Source organism: Hemibagrus wyckioides, linkage group LG13 (assembly GCF_019097595.1).
Source record: "Hemibagrus wyckioides isolate EC202008001 linkage group LG13, SWU_Hwy_1.0, whole genome shotgun sequence".
NCBI lineage: Eukaryota > Metazoa > Chordata > Actinopteri > Siluriformes > Bagridae > Hemibagrus > Hemibagrus wyckioides.
In genome coordinates this window covers 4,571,220-4,591,947 of record NC_080722.1, presented here as the reverse complement: position 1 = coordinate 4,591,947, position 20,728 = coordinate 4,571,220, and the positions used below count along the sequence as shown (strand labels likewise).

General features: G+C 35.7%; 1 protein-coding gene across 1 annotated transcript in view; it reads left to right on the top strand.

The window, feature by feature from the left end:
* ca10a (carbonic anhydrase Xa) overlaps window positions 1-20,728 on the top strand; it is a 228,034-nt gene that overhangs the window by 86,095 nt on the left and 121,211 nt on the right. Inside the window, exon 3 of the mRNA XM_058407127.1 lies at window positions 8,439-8,581. Coding sequence (XP_058263110.1) covers window positions 8,439-8,581 — 143 coding nt within the window. The remainder of the gene's footprint in view (window positions 1-8,438; window positions 8,582-20,728) is intronic.

Below are 20,728 nucleotides of genomic sequence, written 5' to 3'. Positions count from 1 at the left end.
CGCTTGGTGATAATACAAAGCTTTCTATATCAAATGGTGGCTTTGTTGGACTCTAACAGTCTTCCATTTTTATCAGGAAAGTGCAGGAATGCTCAGTGGATAAAGATAAACCTCTGTGGAGCTCTTATCAGTAAACACTATCCTGAACAAGCAAGCAACAATTAGCTCGCTAGCGGACGAGCTCCCGCTAAGTAGTCGTGGTGATCCGTCTGTCCAGCCCAGGCTCAGTCAGGCCTGTGGGTTAAACCTGTGGAGTGAGAGGGAACGGGGATGAGCCAGCGGGACACAACCACCGCCAGCTCTTTTGTGATGGATTTGTTGGTGCTGGACTTTGAGATGCCTCCACCTGCCAGGCTGGATATCCCTGACCATTAGCAAATGACAGGAAGAGTTAGTGTGACTGACATGTTTATTGTGCCCCGACCCTGGCGGCCTAATGAGGTCCATCAGCCGTGGGCACCACGATTACTCTGGCATTAGAGGACATGCTGGAACAAGTCTGGCTGTCGTCCCTTTTTAGAGTCGGCCAATAAACTTCACGCTGGTCACAGCTCCGGTTCACAGTAAAACCTTCTACAAAGGCCATGTACGCTGTATATAATCAAACTATCTAACATGTCTACATTTAAAGGTTAATTAACACGCTGCGGCTTATAGCCATGTTTTCTGCATGATTATACAAAATTATAAACAATAATAGTAATCATTAGTAATCACTAGTACTTTATTATACACCTAAAAATCACTTATTATTTCTGAGTGTAGATTATACACAAATTTGCAACAAACAAACAAAAAACAGTTGTAATACAACACAATCTTTGTCTGTTTATTGGTCTACACCAAATGACTTAATTTCCTTCTCTTTTATTATTTTTTATAATTTTTATAAGATAAAATATAATATTTTAGCTATAAAAAGTTTATTTCCTGTTTTTATTTGCATTTATTTAAAAATTACAGGAAAAAAGTAAACAGGTAAATAAATGAATAAGAAAGAAAGAAAGAAAGAAAGAAAGAAATAACAACAGCAACAACAACAACAACAACAACAACAACAATAATAATGATAATAATAATCTTATAACTATTAAAGTACTGGGCTTGATAATTTTTTTACCTTTAAAAAAATATTATAATAATTAATTGTTAATTATATAACATTTTTGTGTATGTATATATATATATATGTGTGAATAAAAATGTTTTGGGGCTACAATAATAATAAATAAACAAAAATATATAAAAATATATTCATATGTTACAGGGAAAAATATCAAGCCACATGATTTCATACATTTTTCTTGTTTGAAAAAAAAGTGTGTTATGAATAGAACAATAAGCCTGACCTTTACAGAATGTAATATATAGTCTTACTGTATTTACTTTTCCACTGAAAGTCTTGGAATCCTTGACGTCCTGATCAGTCATCAGTCCTCAGCAGGGGGACGGTTACGTTTGTTAGCGCTAATGTAAATCCGGGATTTACTGCTGATAAAGTGCGGCCTGATTAAGTGCTCATCTCCCATTAAAGACACAGGAGGACTGAATTAACAACACCATGGAACTTTCCTGTGAACTTCAGCATCACTGTGTAACTAGGTCTCGCTTTCAAATAGTGTAGTTTGGGAAATCAAAGCTAGGAAATAAAAGAAATTCACTTCCTTGAGCCATTTTTAGCTGTTTTTTTTTTTTTTTTTACACCTCTTTAGGTGCATGATAGACAGCTTTTCAATTTTCCCATTTGGCCTTATACAGGATAAACAAATAAACCTTCATCTAGCTTATAGAGCCATAGAACTGGCTGTGAACACACAGTATTTCAATTTCACAGTCAGACAACAAAGTCATACATTTTAATATAAGCCTAATATATTTATTATCATTAAGATGTTATTTCCCGTACTTGGCATGCCGGGCATTTTGATTTCCGGGCGCAGAAGAAACATTTTGCTTTGGCATATCGACGTATTTTATTCATTCCTTTTATTTATTTTTATTTTTACTCACGCATATGGGACTCGTATCAGTCAGGTTTTTTTTATTCCTCGCCTTCTGGGTGTCAAACTTATTTATTGAGTTATTTATTATGGATATTTGCTCCTGGACTCATCGAAGGAACATTTATTACCCAGACACTTCTCATTTAAATGGTAAGTGGGTAGCTCTGCGTGTGCACTTGATAGCATCTCGGGGCAGAGGGTTTATGATTTACGGTAAGAGAGAAGTGGAAGTAATTAACGAGGAGTATAATTGGTGCGAGTGCGCTCTCTCAGACCTGCTTCCTTCTGTCAACTCTGAGCTCTAATAAAGCTTCTATACTGAACTTAAAGTGGTGAGAAGGCCAGAGCTGGGAACAAGGATGAGCTAATTAGTGCCATATTTTAAGTTTTGGAAATGTCTTATTTTATTGTAGTGAGGAAAAATAGGGCACTTCGTAGGATGCAGTCGTGCTTTGCTTGTTTCGGTGGATTCCGTAGTTGTAACAATGAGTGATTTTTGAGTGAGTGATTAACTTGACTAATTACATATGTCTACTTGCTTCTAAACAAAAAAAAATATTTATTTATTTATTTATTTATTTATTTATTTATGTATCATTTTATTTAATTTATTTATTTATTTTTTATTTTATTTTATTTCTTTTACAAAATGTTCTATTTGCCGAAACAATCCTGCCATATTCTCAGTCACCGGTTTAACATGCTTGGAGGTATCCATCATCCACTGCTCAGAGTCTAACAGGTTGGTTTTGTTGGTTTAGGTTGTTGGTGTAATCTTTATCTCATCATAATGTGAGTTCCAGCTACGGCTCTTTTCTATAATATTGATAACAAAAGACAGCAAATGAAAGCTACACATAAACTGTACAGATTCTTCTGATGATAATACATCATCACCAAACACTCAAATATTACATTTATATAATTTTTTTAACCATTTCTAACAGTTCACTGGTGCTCAGTTTTGCTGGAGGAATAGAAACTGAGTTTGGGACAATCAGTGTAAAAAAATGAATGATGTTCTGGCTGTGAGTCTGATATAAAATGAGTCAAGACACTGTTGGCTTTCAGTGTGTTTTCAGTATGTGAATTCTTACACAACATTTTACTGGTTGAAGATCAAATTTTTGGCATTTTTTTTTTTTGGATGAACAAGCACTTGGAACTTTTCTATGAATATATTGACCCTAGTAGGCTGAAGAAAAACAGAAATACTTCTGAAATGCTACAAATTTTTAAAGTCCTGAGTGTCTACTTTCATATGAGCTTTGTATTAACTTCCACTGTGGGGTGAGACATGACAAAGACATTTAATCATCATCCTGGACACAACAAAACAGGAGAAAATGCCATTATTTCTGGCCTCTTGGAAAAAGAATTCTGGGCAAAATGTTTGAAAGATTATAATATATTTAACTTACACTGATCAGCCATAACATTAAAACCACTGACAGGTGATGGGTGAGAGGTGAAATGGGAGCTTGTAGACTAGCATGCTAAACATTCAGGAGTAATCAGAAACAATAGGCGAGAGTAAGGATCTGAGCGACTTAGTGACATATTGTAATGGCTAGACGGCTGGGTCAAATCCTCCAAAACAGCTTGTGTTGTGAGTTGTTTGTGGTGGGCAGTAGTCAGTACGTACCAAAAAATGGTCCAAGGAAGGACAACCAGCGACCAGCTCAAGGCTTACTGATGTGAACAGGGAGTGACGGCTAGACAGTCTGGTCCCTAAAGAAGTGCTGAAAAAAGTTCATACTGTGATAGAAAGGTGTTTATGTCCCTTGACCAGTCGCAGTGTAATGAGATAATCTCTCCACCTCTCAGTGGCTAATTGTAGGTGACTTGGTAAGAGTTAGAAGCAGATATAGTTTGTCCATAAAGCAATGATTTCTGGCTGGAGTATTAACCTTAACCTTAACATCTGGTGGACAGACACCAGTTTGGTGAGAGGTTTGCCCTGAAGACTTGTTGATTAATATATTTACTAATCAGTCATGTGGGAAGGTTGAGCTTAAAGAAAGAAAGAAGGAAAGAAAAAAAAAACCGTGTGAGGCAGATGGCAAAGACAGCAGGCTTTGTATACTGAAAATATTTCATTCCTATTTAGTGACTTTGTGAAAGACAACATTTGGTGTCACAAGTTGCACGTCGCTATCTAATTCTGTACAACTTGCTTAGAATAGAGAATACAAACTCACAGAGGACGATCCTGATTTGTTTGTAGATTTGTGCTAGCATTTAGATTTATGTTTACATTTCCAGTGTTTGGCAGACGCCCTTACTGTGTGTGACTTACAGAAGTGCACTGAAATCTTTACCAATGAATACATCCTGATACTGGTTCACTGGGACATGTAGTAATAATACCATCAGTCTAAATAAAATACAATTTTCTGCGAGGTAATATAGCAAGAAAAGCTCAAAAGCATGTGCTACTTGATGTCCTTCAGGAAAAGACTTTAGGTAGAGTCTCAGGGAAGCATCTTTAGATGTTATTAGAAGCAGAACAGTGACTCAGCATTTTAAATATCTAACTTCTACTTAGCCTTAGAAAACAAAATTCCAGATGTTTCTGTACACATCTGTAAGCATCCTGTATCCAGACCTGGTATTGAGATATAAGTTGGGATCTGCTAAGCTTCCATGCCACATGCTGTTAGTTCCAACATCACTGATTTGTGCCTGAGCAGGCATTAAAGTGTATTTTATGACATGACATGAATAAAGGAAGTGGTTATTATTTCACATGTTCCTGGTGGTCCAGCCGAAGGATCCCGTGCTCTCGCTGCTAAACACAGGTACTAAGGAGGTCATTCTCAGTGCCGGTCACAAGCCTGGATAAAATGGGAGGGTTGCATCAGGAAGGGCATCTGGGGTAAAACCCAGAACACGGAGCAACCGAAGAACAATAATAAGTAGCAGTTATTATTTGACACATTCAGTGCACTGATTTGTTTAGCCTAGACAGCAATAAAGCTGGAAGTGTAATTCCTGCTTTACTAGTTAAACCTATTAATCAGATTAATTATATCCTTTAATTAGACATCTAATTAAGTAGCCTTTATTTCTCACTTATACATTACTCCACAGTGAAATTCTTTCTTCGCATATCCCATTCTTGGAGGGTTGGGGTCAGAGCGTAGGATCAGCAATGATGCAGCACCCCTGGAGCAAGTGAGGATGTGGTAGCATAGTGGTTAATATGTTGGACTACAGATCGGAAGGTTATGAGTTTAAATCCCAGGTCCACTGAGCAAGGCATTTAACCCTCAATTGCTCAGTTGTATTAAAAAAAAATGAGATTGAATGAGATGAAATTGTAAGTCACTCTGGATAAGGGTGTCTACCATATGCCGTAAATGAAGGCCTTGCTGAAGGGCCCAATGGTGGCATCTTGGTGGTGCTGGGACTTGAACCTCAGTCTTCCAATCAACAGACTTGAGCTACCACCACCCATTTACCTCTTAACCAGACATATCCCTTTAATTTCCTTCTTTCATAAACAGCCGTTGAATTTTTTTTTGAGTCATTTGCTATTTGATCAGGAATTCAAGCACGCAGGCTAAAGGCTAAAAGACGATCGCATTGTAATGTCTGTGCTGCTGAGTTGCTGTCAGTAAGCGAAAGTGGACACACGGTTCATTAAATGAAATGGCATGTTGATCATTCACGGCTGGATTTAGTCTCAGGATTCCATCTTGCATTTTATTGACACTGATAGTTGCTCCGGGTGAAAAATGGCGCTGGCCTTGGCGGCTGCACTTGTGGGATATAAATGGGTAATAACTACGTGTACATTCCTGACAAACAGCCCGTGTGTAATGGATCAATTCCATACACTGCAAATTCCCATTCTCGCTATAGATTTTCTGCCATCTTACTGAATGATATAGATGCATCCGGGCCAGGTGCCATTTTCCCATCTGCAGCCTGCAGGACGTCTATAGACCGATTCAATTGCACTTTAAACAAGAGATGACTCCTCCATTCCCTAACGTGTTTTCAGTCTCCTTTTTTCTTTCTCCCTCAGTGTTTTGATTTTTTTTTTCTTTTTGTGCAATATGGCAATTTGTTTTTTGACAGCAAGGTGGAGTGGAGTGGAGTGGAGTGGCAGCTGGAAGGAGTCGCACGGTGATGGCAGGCTTTACTGTCCGAGCAGGCTTTTATTAATCAGAATCAACTTAGCCTGACTGAGGGCCGCAATTTTCACCGCACTCATATTCATCAAGTGTACTTCCACTTCAAAGCGTTCGGACCACTTTAGGATCTGAACAGGTTTAGTTACACAACCAGCTGTATATATATCTGTGTGTGTGTGTGTGAGAGAGAGAGAGTGAGTGTGTATATGAGTGCCCATTCTGCTACTTTGTCAAGCTCTTTGCTCATTTTAAAGTAGAGTTTTTTAAGCATGTACATGCCAGAAAACAGCAGGTGGTACCTATACTGAAAAATAAATAAATAAATCCGAGCCCCGAATTAAAGCACAATGTGTAGACCACCTGCTTCTCCAGACTTTAGAACACTCCTCACCGTGATTTATGAATACTACTGGCTTATTTGGAGCACCGCATCCCATCCCTAGAGGACCAAAGTGCTGATACGATCGTCGTGGCCTAAACATTAGTGAATTGTGTAATTAATCTCCACCGTACGCTGCTGCCAATGGCTTGCCGTGATTGGATTTCCCTGTTGCGGAATTTACTTTTCTGAATGACGTGATCTTGGATCTTGGAAGTGACAGTCAGATTGATGGGTCATGAAATCGTTACTTGTAAATCATTAATAATCAACGTCATTAGCTATAGAGTGCAGATTTGTCCGTTGTTTATGATGGCTTGTATCTTGTTCGGGATTGTGAATCATGAGCCGTATATTTTTATGATGGTTGGTTGTTAATTCTGGTTATGGATGCATCACTGTTGCATTATAACACTATAAAATGACATAGGACTTGGTATGTTCATTTTATGTTTCTATAGTAACAGCTCGTTGGTGAATGGTCTATGACTAATTATAAATATGTTTGAAAAATTAAGTTTTATATTGTCCCTTATGGATGATTATGACAATGTTATACCCTTGTAATTACATGGTTATCTATGTTTTCTGTGCCCATCATATATAGTTTTATTTTGCTGCTTATAAGAATACTATGAACACATATGACAGCCATCAGAGTTATATATACGTTCTCTGTCCCTCAAGTAGGCTGAGTGTCTTATAAAAGTGTTAATCATGATTATAATAAGGTCATAACAATGTAATAACACATTACAAGTTACACATAAGCCCTCAAGTTAAGTGAGTTTCAATTCTAAGATTATGAATGATCATGACATGGTTATAACACCAAAATAACAATTAGATTTTTTTTACTGCCACTCCAGGAAAAAAGATTTGTATTTTGCTGCTTATAAACACGAGAGACATCAGAGTCATGACTATATGTTCTCCCTCAAGTAAAGCGAGTTTCACATGGCAGCTCATAAGATTGTTATGAATAATTATAATAGTCATACCACTGTAATAACAGAGATATGTATATGGTATTTGGCCTGTAAATTAAGTGAGTTTCATTTGTCTATTTCTAAGATTATGAGCACATAATAACAATGTTATAATGCCATAATAACTGTTCTTTCACTGCACTGTCAGTAATGAGAGTGTCATTTTGCTGCTTATGAGATTGCTATGAACACGTATGACAGCCTATTATTATCATGTCATATCACTGTAATAACAGAGTTAATTGTATGCTGCCTGGCCCTCAAGTGATTGTAAATGCTTATGATATTGTTATAACACAGTTACCTAATGTACTTGCATAATATAATGTTATGCAGTATTATTATTATTATTATTATTATTATTATTATTATTATTATTATTATTATTATTATTAATAATAATAATAATAATAACAATAAAAATGTAATAACAGTCATATTTTCTTTCACTGTACCTCCAGTAGAGATTTTCATTTTGCTGCTTATGAGACTGCTATGAACACATATGAGTTATGCATACATTCCGTGTCCTTTGAGTGAAATGAGTTTCACATAGTTGCTTATAAGATTGTTATTAACGATTATGTGATGAAACAGTAATAACATCTAAAATTGTTCATCCATGATTATGAACACTTATATCACTATAACAGATATAATGCTTTAAAAAAACAAAGTTATAAATATTTTCTATGGAAGTAAAATAAACCGTGCTTTATAATGCTGTTATAAGACTGTTACAAGGAGTTAATTACTTACTTCAGTGTTATGACAGCAAAAACCTGGAATAAATCATTATAAATGGCTATGTATGTTCACAGCAATTGTCGTGATCATGTTCTGTGTAGACAATCCTTCAGAAGTTTACCTTTTTCAAAATGAAGACTAAAATCTCTTTCTTTCCTTTTTTTCTTTTCTTTTTCAGTTCCGTCCTTCTGGGGTCTTGTGAATTCAGCGTGGAACCTGTGCTCGGTGGGAAAGCGACAATCTCCAGTCAACATTGAAACCAGCCATATGATATTTGACCCCTTCCTGACACCACTGAGACTGAACACCGGGGGCAGGAAGGTAAGCGCAATCTGTTCTCTTCAATACCACCACACAGATCCTTTGCCTAAAGGAACATGCTGGAAATATCTAAGAACACTGGTACTCAACTGACTCGACTCGACCCGGGATGAATTCAATAACATTTTCTATAAAGGTCATATCTAACAAGCTATGAACACATTCATAACATGTCATATCATAACACATTCATAAGCTTTTAGGCACATTTTATAATATTTCTATCAAAAATACATTTAGTGTCATAGCTTCCTTTATTATGCATTATGAAGTTTTATAAAATAGAAGTATTATAAGGAGTATTATAAAATAGAGTTCATAACACATTATAAGCACAATATTAAAAAAGTCAGATCAGAAAGAGATTAGACTAGTTTTTTTTTTTCCCCTAAAAGACTATCAGTGCGTCTATGACTATATATAATGCACTAAGCAACCCAAAGCTAAATTTAATTGTTATAATGCATTATAAACCCTTATGCATTTTGTTCAATTTTTTAAATACGTTATAGCCATTATAAAACTCTATAACTTACATAGCTTTTATCTGTGATGTCTTTCCATACATAACATGCCTTATAAATGTATGATAATGTATTATGAATGCATGCATAGGTCATATGACCTTCATATAACATGATACTGACTGAACATTGTTCACTTAGTGATGTAATTTGCTATAAACACTGTTTATAATGAATCTAGTTAACGTTCTACAAATGCAGTGCATTTTCATTTCTATCAGTTGTTTATAATGCCTTATGAATGCATTATAAAATGAGGCAAAAATGCATTTATAAGACATTATGCATGTAGCTTTGTAGTTAGTGTCTACAACTGAACATAATGCATTAACTATACTGGAGCTTCAGCATCAGTGACATACAGTATTGTGTTATAAACTTTGCTTATAATGCATCATAAAGCGTTATTAATGCATAATAACAATAATTAACTTCAATGAGATTTTACACTGTATATAATTCTAGAAATGGGTATAACACATGATGTATGAGTTATAACATGTTATGAATGTGTAAATACAAGTCATTATGGATACAGCTTTTTATCTTTTTTAATTTTACCTCAACACATCTTTCTTAGATATTTGAAAGTATGGAAAATATTTCCCTGAGCATTCATTTTTTTAAACACAGTTTCCTTTAACCTTTACATTATGACCTCTCTAGCGCCCACTGTTGCTCGTATCTGGACCGATGAGTCTCCTTAATCTAATTCGTTTACATAAACACATGCAGATGATCTGCTACAGAAGCCATGATGGGTTATGTTTAAAACACCAGAGTCACTGAGCCTTTTTTTTTTCTCTTTCCGTAGTTTTCCAGCACTCGGTGATGACCCCTGATCTAGAACATTTTTTGATTAATGTAAATGGATCTCTTTATATAAGAAGGTTGACCTGGTTTTAGTGCTCCTCTATGCTCCTGACAGCATATGCTGTGTTTCAGGAAACCTCTCAACTTACGTTCAGTGTTTGCTTATTGCCTTTTATTCACCTTTTATAAAAGAAGAAAACATTTAGGATCCGAAGCATTATTACCCAACCCACCTTCTGTGATCTTGAAATGTAAGCTTGCCGTCATTTCGAGTGCTAAATAAATAAATAAATAAATAAATAAATAACTCTGCAGGGCTTGCCATCATTTCGAGTGCTAAATAAATAAATGAATGAATAAATAAATAAATAACTCTACAGGGCTTGCCGTCATTGTAATAAATAAATAAATAAATAAATAACTCTGCAGGGGTCTCGAGCTTTCAATCCGTGTTGTACACAAGTAGCTGTACCATAATGCGTCTCTCTCCACACTTAAACATGGAGTCATTTTTAGCATTTTGCCATTAAGTGCACTTTAATGAGTTATTGGACTTACGTTGCAGCGTGTTTGTATTCCTATACCCTGCTATCCTCGGCTAGATTTACTCCCGCAATATACACCTTTATTGCCATCTTCATTTTTATTTAATTGTGTCTTCTGTTAAAAGACAATATCGCCGAAGTTATGAAAAATGGACGGAGGCACGGGCGTAAGTAAGCAGTTATTACGAAGGCCGCTAAATCAGTTTAAACGGCGAGAGTAAGTCTTGCATTATAACATTAAACTGTATTGCTAGATATTATTACAGAACATCAGTGGAAGGATTTCTGCATCATGTTTATGTTTCGCTATATTAACTTTCATCTGTCCTCGTTAAAAGTCACATGTTCATGCCTATTAACCCTCGTTCAGGGAAAACACCCTTCTATTATAGGACCGTGTTTTAATGACTTGTTTATTATAAGCATTTTTCTTTATTAATCCTATTCACTCAAACAGGCCCATTCTCAAAAAAATGATAACTATTCATTAAGATGTGAGTGATTCACTGTTAGCTGTAATAATCCCTCATAAAGCTTTAATAGTGTGCTATAGTTTAATCCTCAATCATTTATAGTCATCTAATGTGTCTCTATTCATTGTACTGCCAGGTGCTGTTCTGTACCTAGCGTAATGACACAGTGACTGGAATATTTATTAGCAGTTAAAAGTTTATATATATATATATATATATATATATATATATATATATGTTTGAAAAATGTCATTATAAATTAAAATAAATTGTAATAAACTAATATATTTTTTATTTAGTAATGTGGAGGAGAAAAATTATTAGCAGGTCAAAAATAAAGGAACAAAAATATTGAAAATAAATAAATACATACATAAATATTATTATTATTATTATTATTGAGTATTAATTAAATAAATAAACAAATAAAATTAATGTTAATTATAAATAAATTAATTAATAAATTAAATAAATGAACTTTTTAAATACTTTTTTTTCTGTGTCCTAGGTACCTTGTCATTTTTTGGAAGAGCTCAGTGATGATGTTAAATGCTCATGTTTTATTCATTGCTAATAAATATCCCATCTGATTTTAATGATGTACAGGTTATTTATACATATTGCACACTACAGCGCATGGAATTATAATGAATATTTAATATCACCACTTCATACCAAGGAGTAATTTTGAACACATTATTTGAGATATAAAGTTTAGGAAATGCTTACAAAGCAAATATCTGAGTGAAATCTTATTGTTTTGCATTATGATTAAATGTCAAGTATCACTAAAGTGCCATACTAATTCAATTGTAAAAAATTCCTCTGATACTAACATCAGGTATCTTGTTATCTTATGTGACATGTGATAAAAATGTCATGCTAATAAAAAAACCTGTCATGCTAAGACACAATTCATAGGAATATCGAGACTTTTTTTAAAATTAATAAAGCCAATGATAGCAAAGCAAACTGCAAATGCAAAACGGGCAGAAATGGGTTTGATATCATCATGAGCTAAACTATCATCATTCCACCTCGTGGAGTAACCCCCTTGGGTTCTACTCACAACCCCTCCAAGCGGGTCTCGACCCCAGTTCTCCAGCATGGGAGGCTGGTGCTCTAACAAGGAGGCTGAAAACTGCATCCACTAACATCAGTTGCTAGTTCGCCTCTTGAGATCAGAGGTGTGAGGTTTACCTGCGCAGCACCTACTGCTGGCCTCCATTACAGAACACACCACTGAGGAGTGAGACACAATAAAGACATTCCATGCTCAACATGAGAGCAGTTCAGTTCAGCGAGCACTGGGACACATGTAATTCATGGCTTTTTGCTATAATTTCTTTCACTGATTCTAATCTCTGGACTGTTAAAATATACTGTTCTGTTTAATTCCATAACAGCTCATCAAAAGCAGCACACAACAGAGCGAAACTAACTAAAATCCTCTATGACTATAAAGTTTTTCATCTCAGTATCATATCATATGAGCTACAGAAAAAAACTGAACGTAAAAAGTCTTCGTATTATATCCATGCGTCCTTTAATCTAACTTTAGTGCCAGTCCTAAAACAGACCGAGATTAGTTTTCTGAGAAGAGTCTTGTGAGAGAAATGAAGATGCAGTGAACAAGTGAGCTTTTTTATAAGAACGGATTTAGATTTATTCACTAGGCAGGCCATTTATCCGAGCGCAGACAAAATCCAATCCAAGCGTATAGTTGAGTTCAAGGATACAGCAGCGGCTGCTTGACAGTCGCCAGATTTAAATTCATAAATCTGAGCACGGAATCTTAATCGCAGAGCCTCTGGTGCCCTGATACGAAAGCTCTTTTCAGTATGTACATCACCTCAAATGCATTAACAGCAGGTCAGTGCCGGGCTAGCCGGAGGTCCGTGTAATTGAAGGCACTAGTGGGAGAGATCACGGCACTCCGACTCGGAGGGAAACGACAATAATCCACCTCATGGAACGTTGCACAACTGGTAGAAGAGCTGTTAAAAGACATTATCTTATTGAGAACAAGCTGACACAATGGACAGCACATCAGGTTACACATCAGACTCATAAATGTCCAGGTGAAATCTTGGATCCTTCTGAGGACAGGCTCGATTTCCAGATCAGATTTGGGATTTAGGAGAAGTGTCTGTACACTAACATGATCTAGTTGTAGAGACGTGCTTCCTTGTATCACATGATGTGAGATTTGGCATTATTTGAAAATTATCTTGTCTCATTATTTCCAAATATTACACAATTCTCAGTTATTCTCAGTGATATTAGCGATTAATTCCTGTATTTAGGGTCATTCTGTTACCTTCATTATTTTAAGATAATAGACGGTCATTAATTTGAGATAGTATCTCATTCTTTAAAGACGCTTTTTCATTGTTCCTGGGTATCTCGTTATTTCAAGAAACTATATTATCTCATTATTCTAACACGGCATATCATGATTTTTGTTTCTCTTTTTATCTTGTCATTTCAAGATATATTATTATTTCAGCTTATCTCATTATTGCAAGATACTACACCATTATTGAGCTCTTCTCAAATTGTTTCTAAACTTGATATTTTTTCCATAATGTATTATCTCATTATTTTATCTCATTATTTTTTTTTACTCATTCTGTTATTCTCACCATTATATAAAGAGGACATTACTGTTACCTACTATCTCATTATTCCAAGATAGGCTTTGATATTTTTTATTACTTACTTCATATTCTGATAAATTGTTATTTTGATCTCATTATTTCAAGAACCCATGCCGTTTTTAATTTATTATCTCATTACTACAACAGGTTATACTATGACTCTTGGTTAATGTCTCTTTTATTATCTTGTTAATATATCTTAATATCTTATCTTGTTGTTCAAGATATTGTGTTATTTGTGTTATTATCTCGCTATTTTAAGTTTTTATTTCAATTTACGTCAATAGTGTGAGATAGCAGGACATTGTTTTGAGTTCTTTTCTCATTATTTCAAGATATTATCAATTTTTTTTTACTCATCTTGTTACTCTCAGCATTATATCAAGAGGTCAATACTGTTATCTACTATCTCGTTATTCCAAGATAGTATTTGATATTAGTTAGCTACTTCCTACTATTTTGGATAAATTGTTAATTTGGTGTCTTTTTTTTTTCAAGATATTGTGTGATTTATTTGTGTTTTAATTTCACTATTTTAAGTAATCAGCATTTCAATTTATCTCATTAGTGTGAGATAGTACACCATTATTTTGAGTTCTTATCTCATTATTTCTAGACATGATGTCTAGACATTATTTCTAGACATTAATTTGATTTAGTATCTCATTTTTGAAAGATATGATCTAATTATTTTTGACTTACCCAAACTATTCTCATCATTATTTCAAGACACCGTTACTGTTATCTATTATCTCAAGATAGTGTCCATTACTTTCAACTAGGATCTTTTTAAAATATATGATGCTATTAGTTTTTAGTCGTTATCTTACTATTTCAAGATATTATATCATTAATGTCGGTTTCCGTCTGTTTTCTGTTTATGTTCCATGTTGTTCTTGCCTTTATTTTGATTCATGTTTTCCCCCCGCCTCTATCATGTCATTTCCTGTTTCCTGCATGCTTCCTCCACCCCATGGCTTTCACCTGTTTTTTGTTTTGTTCTTGATTTATGTTCTTATATCAACCCTTGGGTGTGTTCCTATCTTGTTGTTGATGCTGTTTCCGGTCCATTGCCTGTTCCTGACCTGCATCCATCTTTCTTTTGGTTTAGATGTTGTTAAATCTCCCCTGTTAATTGTTTTCAAATCTCAGTTCTAGTTCATTGCCTGATCTTCCTGTATCTATTCAGACGCTGAATATAGCGAACCATGTTTGGTTTTTGGCAAACTTAGTAATTAGAGCCTGTTTATAGTTCCTGACCAGCTTTTGTCTGCCATAATAACGACACATTCCCCTACATTTGTGTCCTCACAGCCTGTAGACTCTACTTTTATACTTAGGCTGTTTATCTCAGTAGCATATTTTCCTTCTTTAGCAAACAAATCAACTGCTGTACAGTAAAAAAGGCTAGTAGGATTTCAAGGCAAATAGGATTTCCACAGGACAGAATCCACAAGTTGGCCTCGTTTAAAGCAGTCATTTATTATGTCCTATGAGTGAGGCAAACTGTACTCCATATTGTCGTGCTTTTTGTCTAGTGATTTGTCAGGTTGTGTCACATAAATTACAATCCGGCGGTAATTATTCAGCGCACGACAAGACTGACTCCAAAAAGCTTTTATGTCACAATATGTCCTCGATCGTCCATCACAATGGGCAGACTTTTTAAAGGAAAGAAGGGAAAAAAAGGGAGGGAGAGGGGTGAAAATCCTCCCCAGTGTTTTCCTCTACACTCCATTTGGGACTAATGGATAATTAAAGCAAATGAAAATGACCTCATTATAGAATTACTAATTAATCAAGAGAAGACATGCATCAAGGTTATGTGCAGCAAGTTGAAGGAATCACAGTTATTAAATTGTCGCTATTAATTGAATATTTGCTCTGCTCTAGATGAGCCTCAATTACTCCAGGAGTTTTTTAATGAATCGAATTATTCTGAGCGGGGAGCGAGCCAGCGCCGGCCTGGATCACCTTCTCACAGCTGAGGATTTGATGCCCGAGTAGAAGAATGTCATTTCTAATGAAGGACTGTCCACCTTGAGAGGTTCTACTTCACTGTAATGAACCCTGGCCACGTTAGAAGGCTTTTAGTGACATATTTTTGGCAGCGAATGCTCATAACGAATTCACAGTCATTCCTTTAAGGTTCAGCTAATTTTAAAGCCTGGAGACGGCAATTAATCACGTGAATATATTATATTATATACCATTTTAGGGCTATGTCAATGATAATGCTGTTAAATGACTCAGAAAAGGAAATGATGGTTAGCTTGATTGTTTACATATCTTGATTATGTCTGATTGATGGTTTTGTTCCATGCTACGGATTTATGTGCATTCCAAGCTAACAATTTTAGCATTTTTTTTGTTGTTGTTATTGTTGTTCTTCTTCTATCTCTTCTTATTAAGTTTTGACAGTAAAATTAGAACTATAGTCGTCGAATATGTAACAAGACAGAATGGTGGCCATATTAGTTGTCGCAATCTTACCCTAATGTCTTTTCAACAATTTCAATAATTATTATTTCTTTTATTTCCCCCAAAATCTTCATTCAAGGAACTTTTCTGACTTGAAAATATGTGACTTTACATGGAAGAAATGAAATTTTTGGGCAGTGATCTTACAAAAGAAAACCCCCAAAACAATTAACAACATGTTTGTGTGAATTTAAACCGTGTCCCAAATGATGCTACTATGACACTACACACTTACACTATGCACTTTAGTGTCTAGTGTATGAATTTTAGAAGGGTAGTATTGTCTTCCTGTAACTAACACTTCTTCAATACTAACAGTAGTCTCAAGTGGAAATACTAACAGGAAGTACAATACTTCAATACTAACAGTATAGTCTCTAGCGAAACCACTAACAGGAAGTACAATACTTCAATTCTAACAGTATTGTCTCAAGTGGAAATACTAACAGGAAGTTGTTTACTATCCAAATGAATTAACACAAGTCATGTGACACCAGGATATTTCAACTAGCAAATTTTTTAAAAACCTTTTGTAAAATCTCTCTTATCCACCAGCCTGTCATCAACCATCTTGAATATTTTTTTCTCAGCTAGCGTCAGCGCCTAGTAGCCCCACCCCTCTTCCACTACGTAAGCAAGTCTGTGCGTGTCGAGTGCATGAGCTGTCCAACATTACCTTTGTTCTTGTTTTGTTTTTTTTGCTTGAATAAGTGAATCATCTTGGTACTTGAAGTGCACGTCTTCTTCTTCTTGGAGTTTTAATAATTAAGCAATGACATGTTTTATATTCTATTCATAGCAGCTGAACAGCCGTTCCCTCAATAGAATTCTCTCTCTCTCTCTCTCTCTCTCTCTCTCTCTGTCTTGAAGTTAATATGCTTTAAAAAAAAATAAAAAGGCTCACAGCTTGTCTTGCTATGTACCTCTGGCTCACACTGGAGGCTTCTTCCATAGACGTTAAATAAACATCTCCTTACAGAAAATATCATCATATCAGTGATCAGACATTTTTAAATAACGCTTCTTCGAGGTGTTTCTGCTTTACACGTCCCTGTCTGACTTGTTACTATAGCAACTTTGATGACTTAGTCCTTGAGACTCAGTTAAAAAAAAAACTCCACCACATCAGTCATCAGATTGGTGTGTCTTTGCGGTTTGGCACTGAGCAGAGGATGGATGAAATCAATCGATGATCCTCGATCTGTTTCCTGTTTCCTTCTGGATTTTTCTCCAGTCTGCCTGTCTGTCAAAAAGCTGGTTAAAAAATATAAATCAATCAATCAACAGCTTCTGATCAACCAGATTCCAAACACTCTCTCTGGCTTAACAGTTAAATGGATTTCACTGGATTTTCTTCTCACTGTATGACTGATGTTACATGATGTTTTAAAAGTTTCCATTCTCACCTTGGGCTTGTTTATTAGCTAGATAGATAGATAGATAGATAGATAGATAGATAGATAGATAGATAGATAGATAGATAGATAGATAGATAGATAGATAGATAGATAGATAGATAGACAGGCAGGCAGATAGATAAATAGATACTTTATTCATCAAAGTAGGAAATTTACATGTTAGTTTACAAGTATGTACATATTAGGCATCATGATCTGTGTTGATTTCTGTGTTAATTGAATGCACTAGCTTAGCTTTAAGATGTCCCACTGGTGTAAAATGTGACAATGTGATGTACCTAAGTCTTTCATATAATCCAAGAACATAACATCCAATAGAATTACCGAAATTTCCAATTCCATAAATAATCTGTAATAAAATCTCCATATTTCTGGTATTCCAACCTTCCTGAACATTCCTCTCATTTCAGCCCTGTTCGTTTTGTAAAATAACCATCGAAATCCTCTCCTAACATCAGAATATGTTCTTTTTAACATCCCCCTGGTAGCTGTGTTTTAAAAATAACCAGTTCAGAATGCATAATCGAGTCCCATGTCTCCGAGAAGGACATGAGCACATACAGTAGATCTGTGATTATTTCTGTATCTGGGCCAGAGGATGAGGATGGCTGGGAAGCTCGTTTAACATGCACTATGCATGCATGCATGACCAGATGGAGCGAGATGGTGGCACAGGGATCGGACACTCCAGCCGGGGAAAGGAATCAGTTTAATTACTAGGAGAACATGCGCAAGCGGCGATCATCAAGCTGTGGGATGACATCTGTACTCTGTATTGAAGTCCCTTGCTTCCTCTTCTTCTTCCTCTTCATGTAATCATGCTCTCGAGCTTTCTTTATGATTTTTCTACGTGTCGATCGTATTTCTATTAGTGAATTTATTGCTGTGCATACTTTATCCTCATGCTTTATAGCTCACCACTACTCGATATAAGAATTTGTGTTGGAGTGATTGTTAAAGCAGCTCTGGCAAGCCCAGAGAAAATCCTTGCCAGCAGCCGTGACTGCTCCATTACCCCGCCGATTATCTTGTCTTGGCACATCCACATGTGCAAAATGTACACTTATAATATTTTTTAAATCTAGTTAGGGAGAACGACTCTCTTGGCCATATTCAGATTTGAGTTAAGCATGGAATACATCAGTATTCAAACTTCAGACTTCAGCTCAGCGGCACTTATGTCGGAATTACGCAGGCAGGATGGACATTACTTCTGACCTCACGTGCAATTTTGAAGTCCAGAGTTAAAACACTATAGAAAGCCATTTAAATACTATGTTGTTGTTGATCCTTCGGCTGCTACCTCTTGTGTGAGGGGTCACCACAGTGGACCAACTGGTCTGCACAACAACTTGGCACAGGTTTGATGCCGGATGCCCTTCCTGACGCAACCCTCCCATTTTTATCCAGGCTTGGAACCGGCACTGCATCCAGTGGCTGGGGTTTGGGCATTGGCTTGGTAGGCAGAGACCTACCACTGAGCCACGATTTAAATACTATAATAAGATACATAAATAAAACTTAATTAAGATAAGATAGAACTTTATTAATCTCAAAGGAAATTCTTTTGCCAGAGACTGCTTCAGATTGCAGGAGAAATAAATATAAATGAAAAATATATGAAATAATCTATATATACAAAAGTATTCAAAGTACAAAATGTATCCAAAAATATAAATGAAATATTCTCTATATACAAAAAATGTATTTAAAAGTACAAAAAAAGGTGCTAAGGAACTAAGAAAATAATTAATTAAGAATATTGTCCGTTAAGGAGTGGCATACAGTATTAACAATTTTTTGTGGCTTAATATGTCATTAGTGCTTGTGTAAAAGCTGTGGGCTGGACACTTTAAAAAAAACAAAAAAAACAAACTTGGACACTTCTACTCAAGAACATCTGCTGACCTCAGAGGCATGAAGTACATACAGGTGATGAGACTACATCTGAATGAGATGATGAAGCATCTGTGTAACCTGACTCTGAATACATGTAACTCTTCTCCATGGAAATATTAACACAGCTTTTGAAAAAAGCTATGTACATGCACATGAATGTAATATGGAGTTGTCCCGCCCTTTGCAGCTATAACAGCTTCAACTCTTCTGGGAAGGCTTTCCACAAGGTTTAGGAGTGTGTTTATGGGAATTTTTGATCATTCCTCTAGAAGCACATTTGTGAGGTCAGGCACTGATGTTGGACAAGAAGATCTGGCTCGCAGTCTCTGCTCTAATTCATCCCAAAGGTGTTCTATGGGGTTGAGGTCAGGACTCTGTCCAGGCCAGTCAACTTCCTCCACACCAAACTCGCTCATCAATGTCTTTATGGACCTTGCTTTGTGCACTGGTGCACAGTCATGTTGGAACAGGAAGGGGTCATCCAAAGTTGGGAGCATGAAATTGTCCAAATGTTTTGGTATGAAGCTGAAGCATTAAGAGTTCCTTTTACTGGAACTAAGGGCCCAAAGCCCAACCCCTGAAGAACAACACCTGAATTCAATGTTTTGAAGGGGTGTCCCAAAACTTTTTTTCAATATAGTGTGTGTGTGATGATCATTTGTACTATTTGCAGGAGAAAACGTATTAGCCTTGTGTGGATTTGGTGTTGCACTCTCTCTCATGTCTTACAGAAAGCAAAATCTGAATGAAAATGTGAAAATACAACAGGAAGCGAGCGTGTGCTTAAAATAAGTTTCGTTTCGTCTCTCTCTCTCCCTCTCTTTTTTTCCCCATCATCTGGCTAAATATTCAACCCTCATACATCATCTCTTACCCTCTGACCCCCATCCAAACATGGAAAATCATTAGGTGTAAAAAAAAAAAAAGAATAAAAAATGTAAATAAATAAATAAATAAATAAATAAATAAATAAATAAATAAAATTTAGAAATGGCTATAACAGAATAAGAAACATAAATACCTTAAAAAATACTCACGTACAGTATATCAACCTCACCCGCCTCCACCCCCCTTAAGATTACTCATTTAGTCGGCCTAAATAAACACAAGGAGAAAGACATTAATCTCAGTCTGGAAGCCATTAAATAATAACGTTATAGCCTAATTAACTCAAAATAGTGTTATTAATTATACCCACTTCTATGTATCCCAAGTAATTGTTTGTGTAGCTTGTGTTAATTCAGTTTAAATGTTGACATTTGAAGTTGTAGTATTATTAATTGTAATAGAACAGATGGAAAGGAGGCTGAGGATATTTTTGTTTGTTTTGTTTG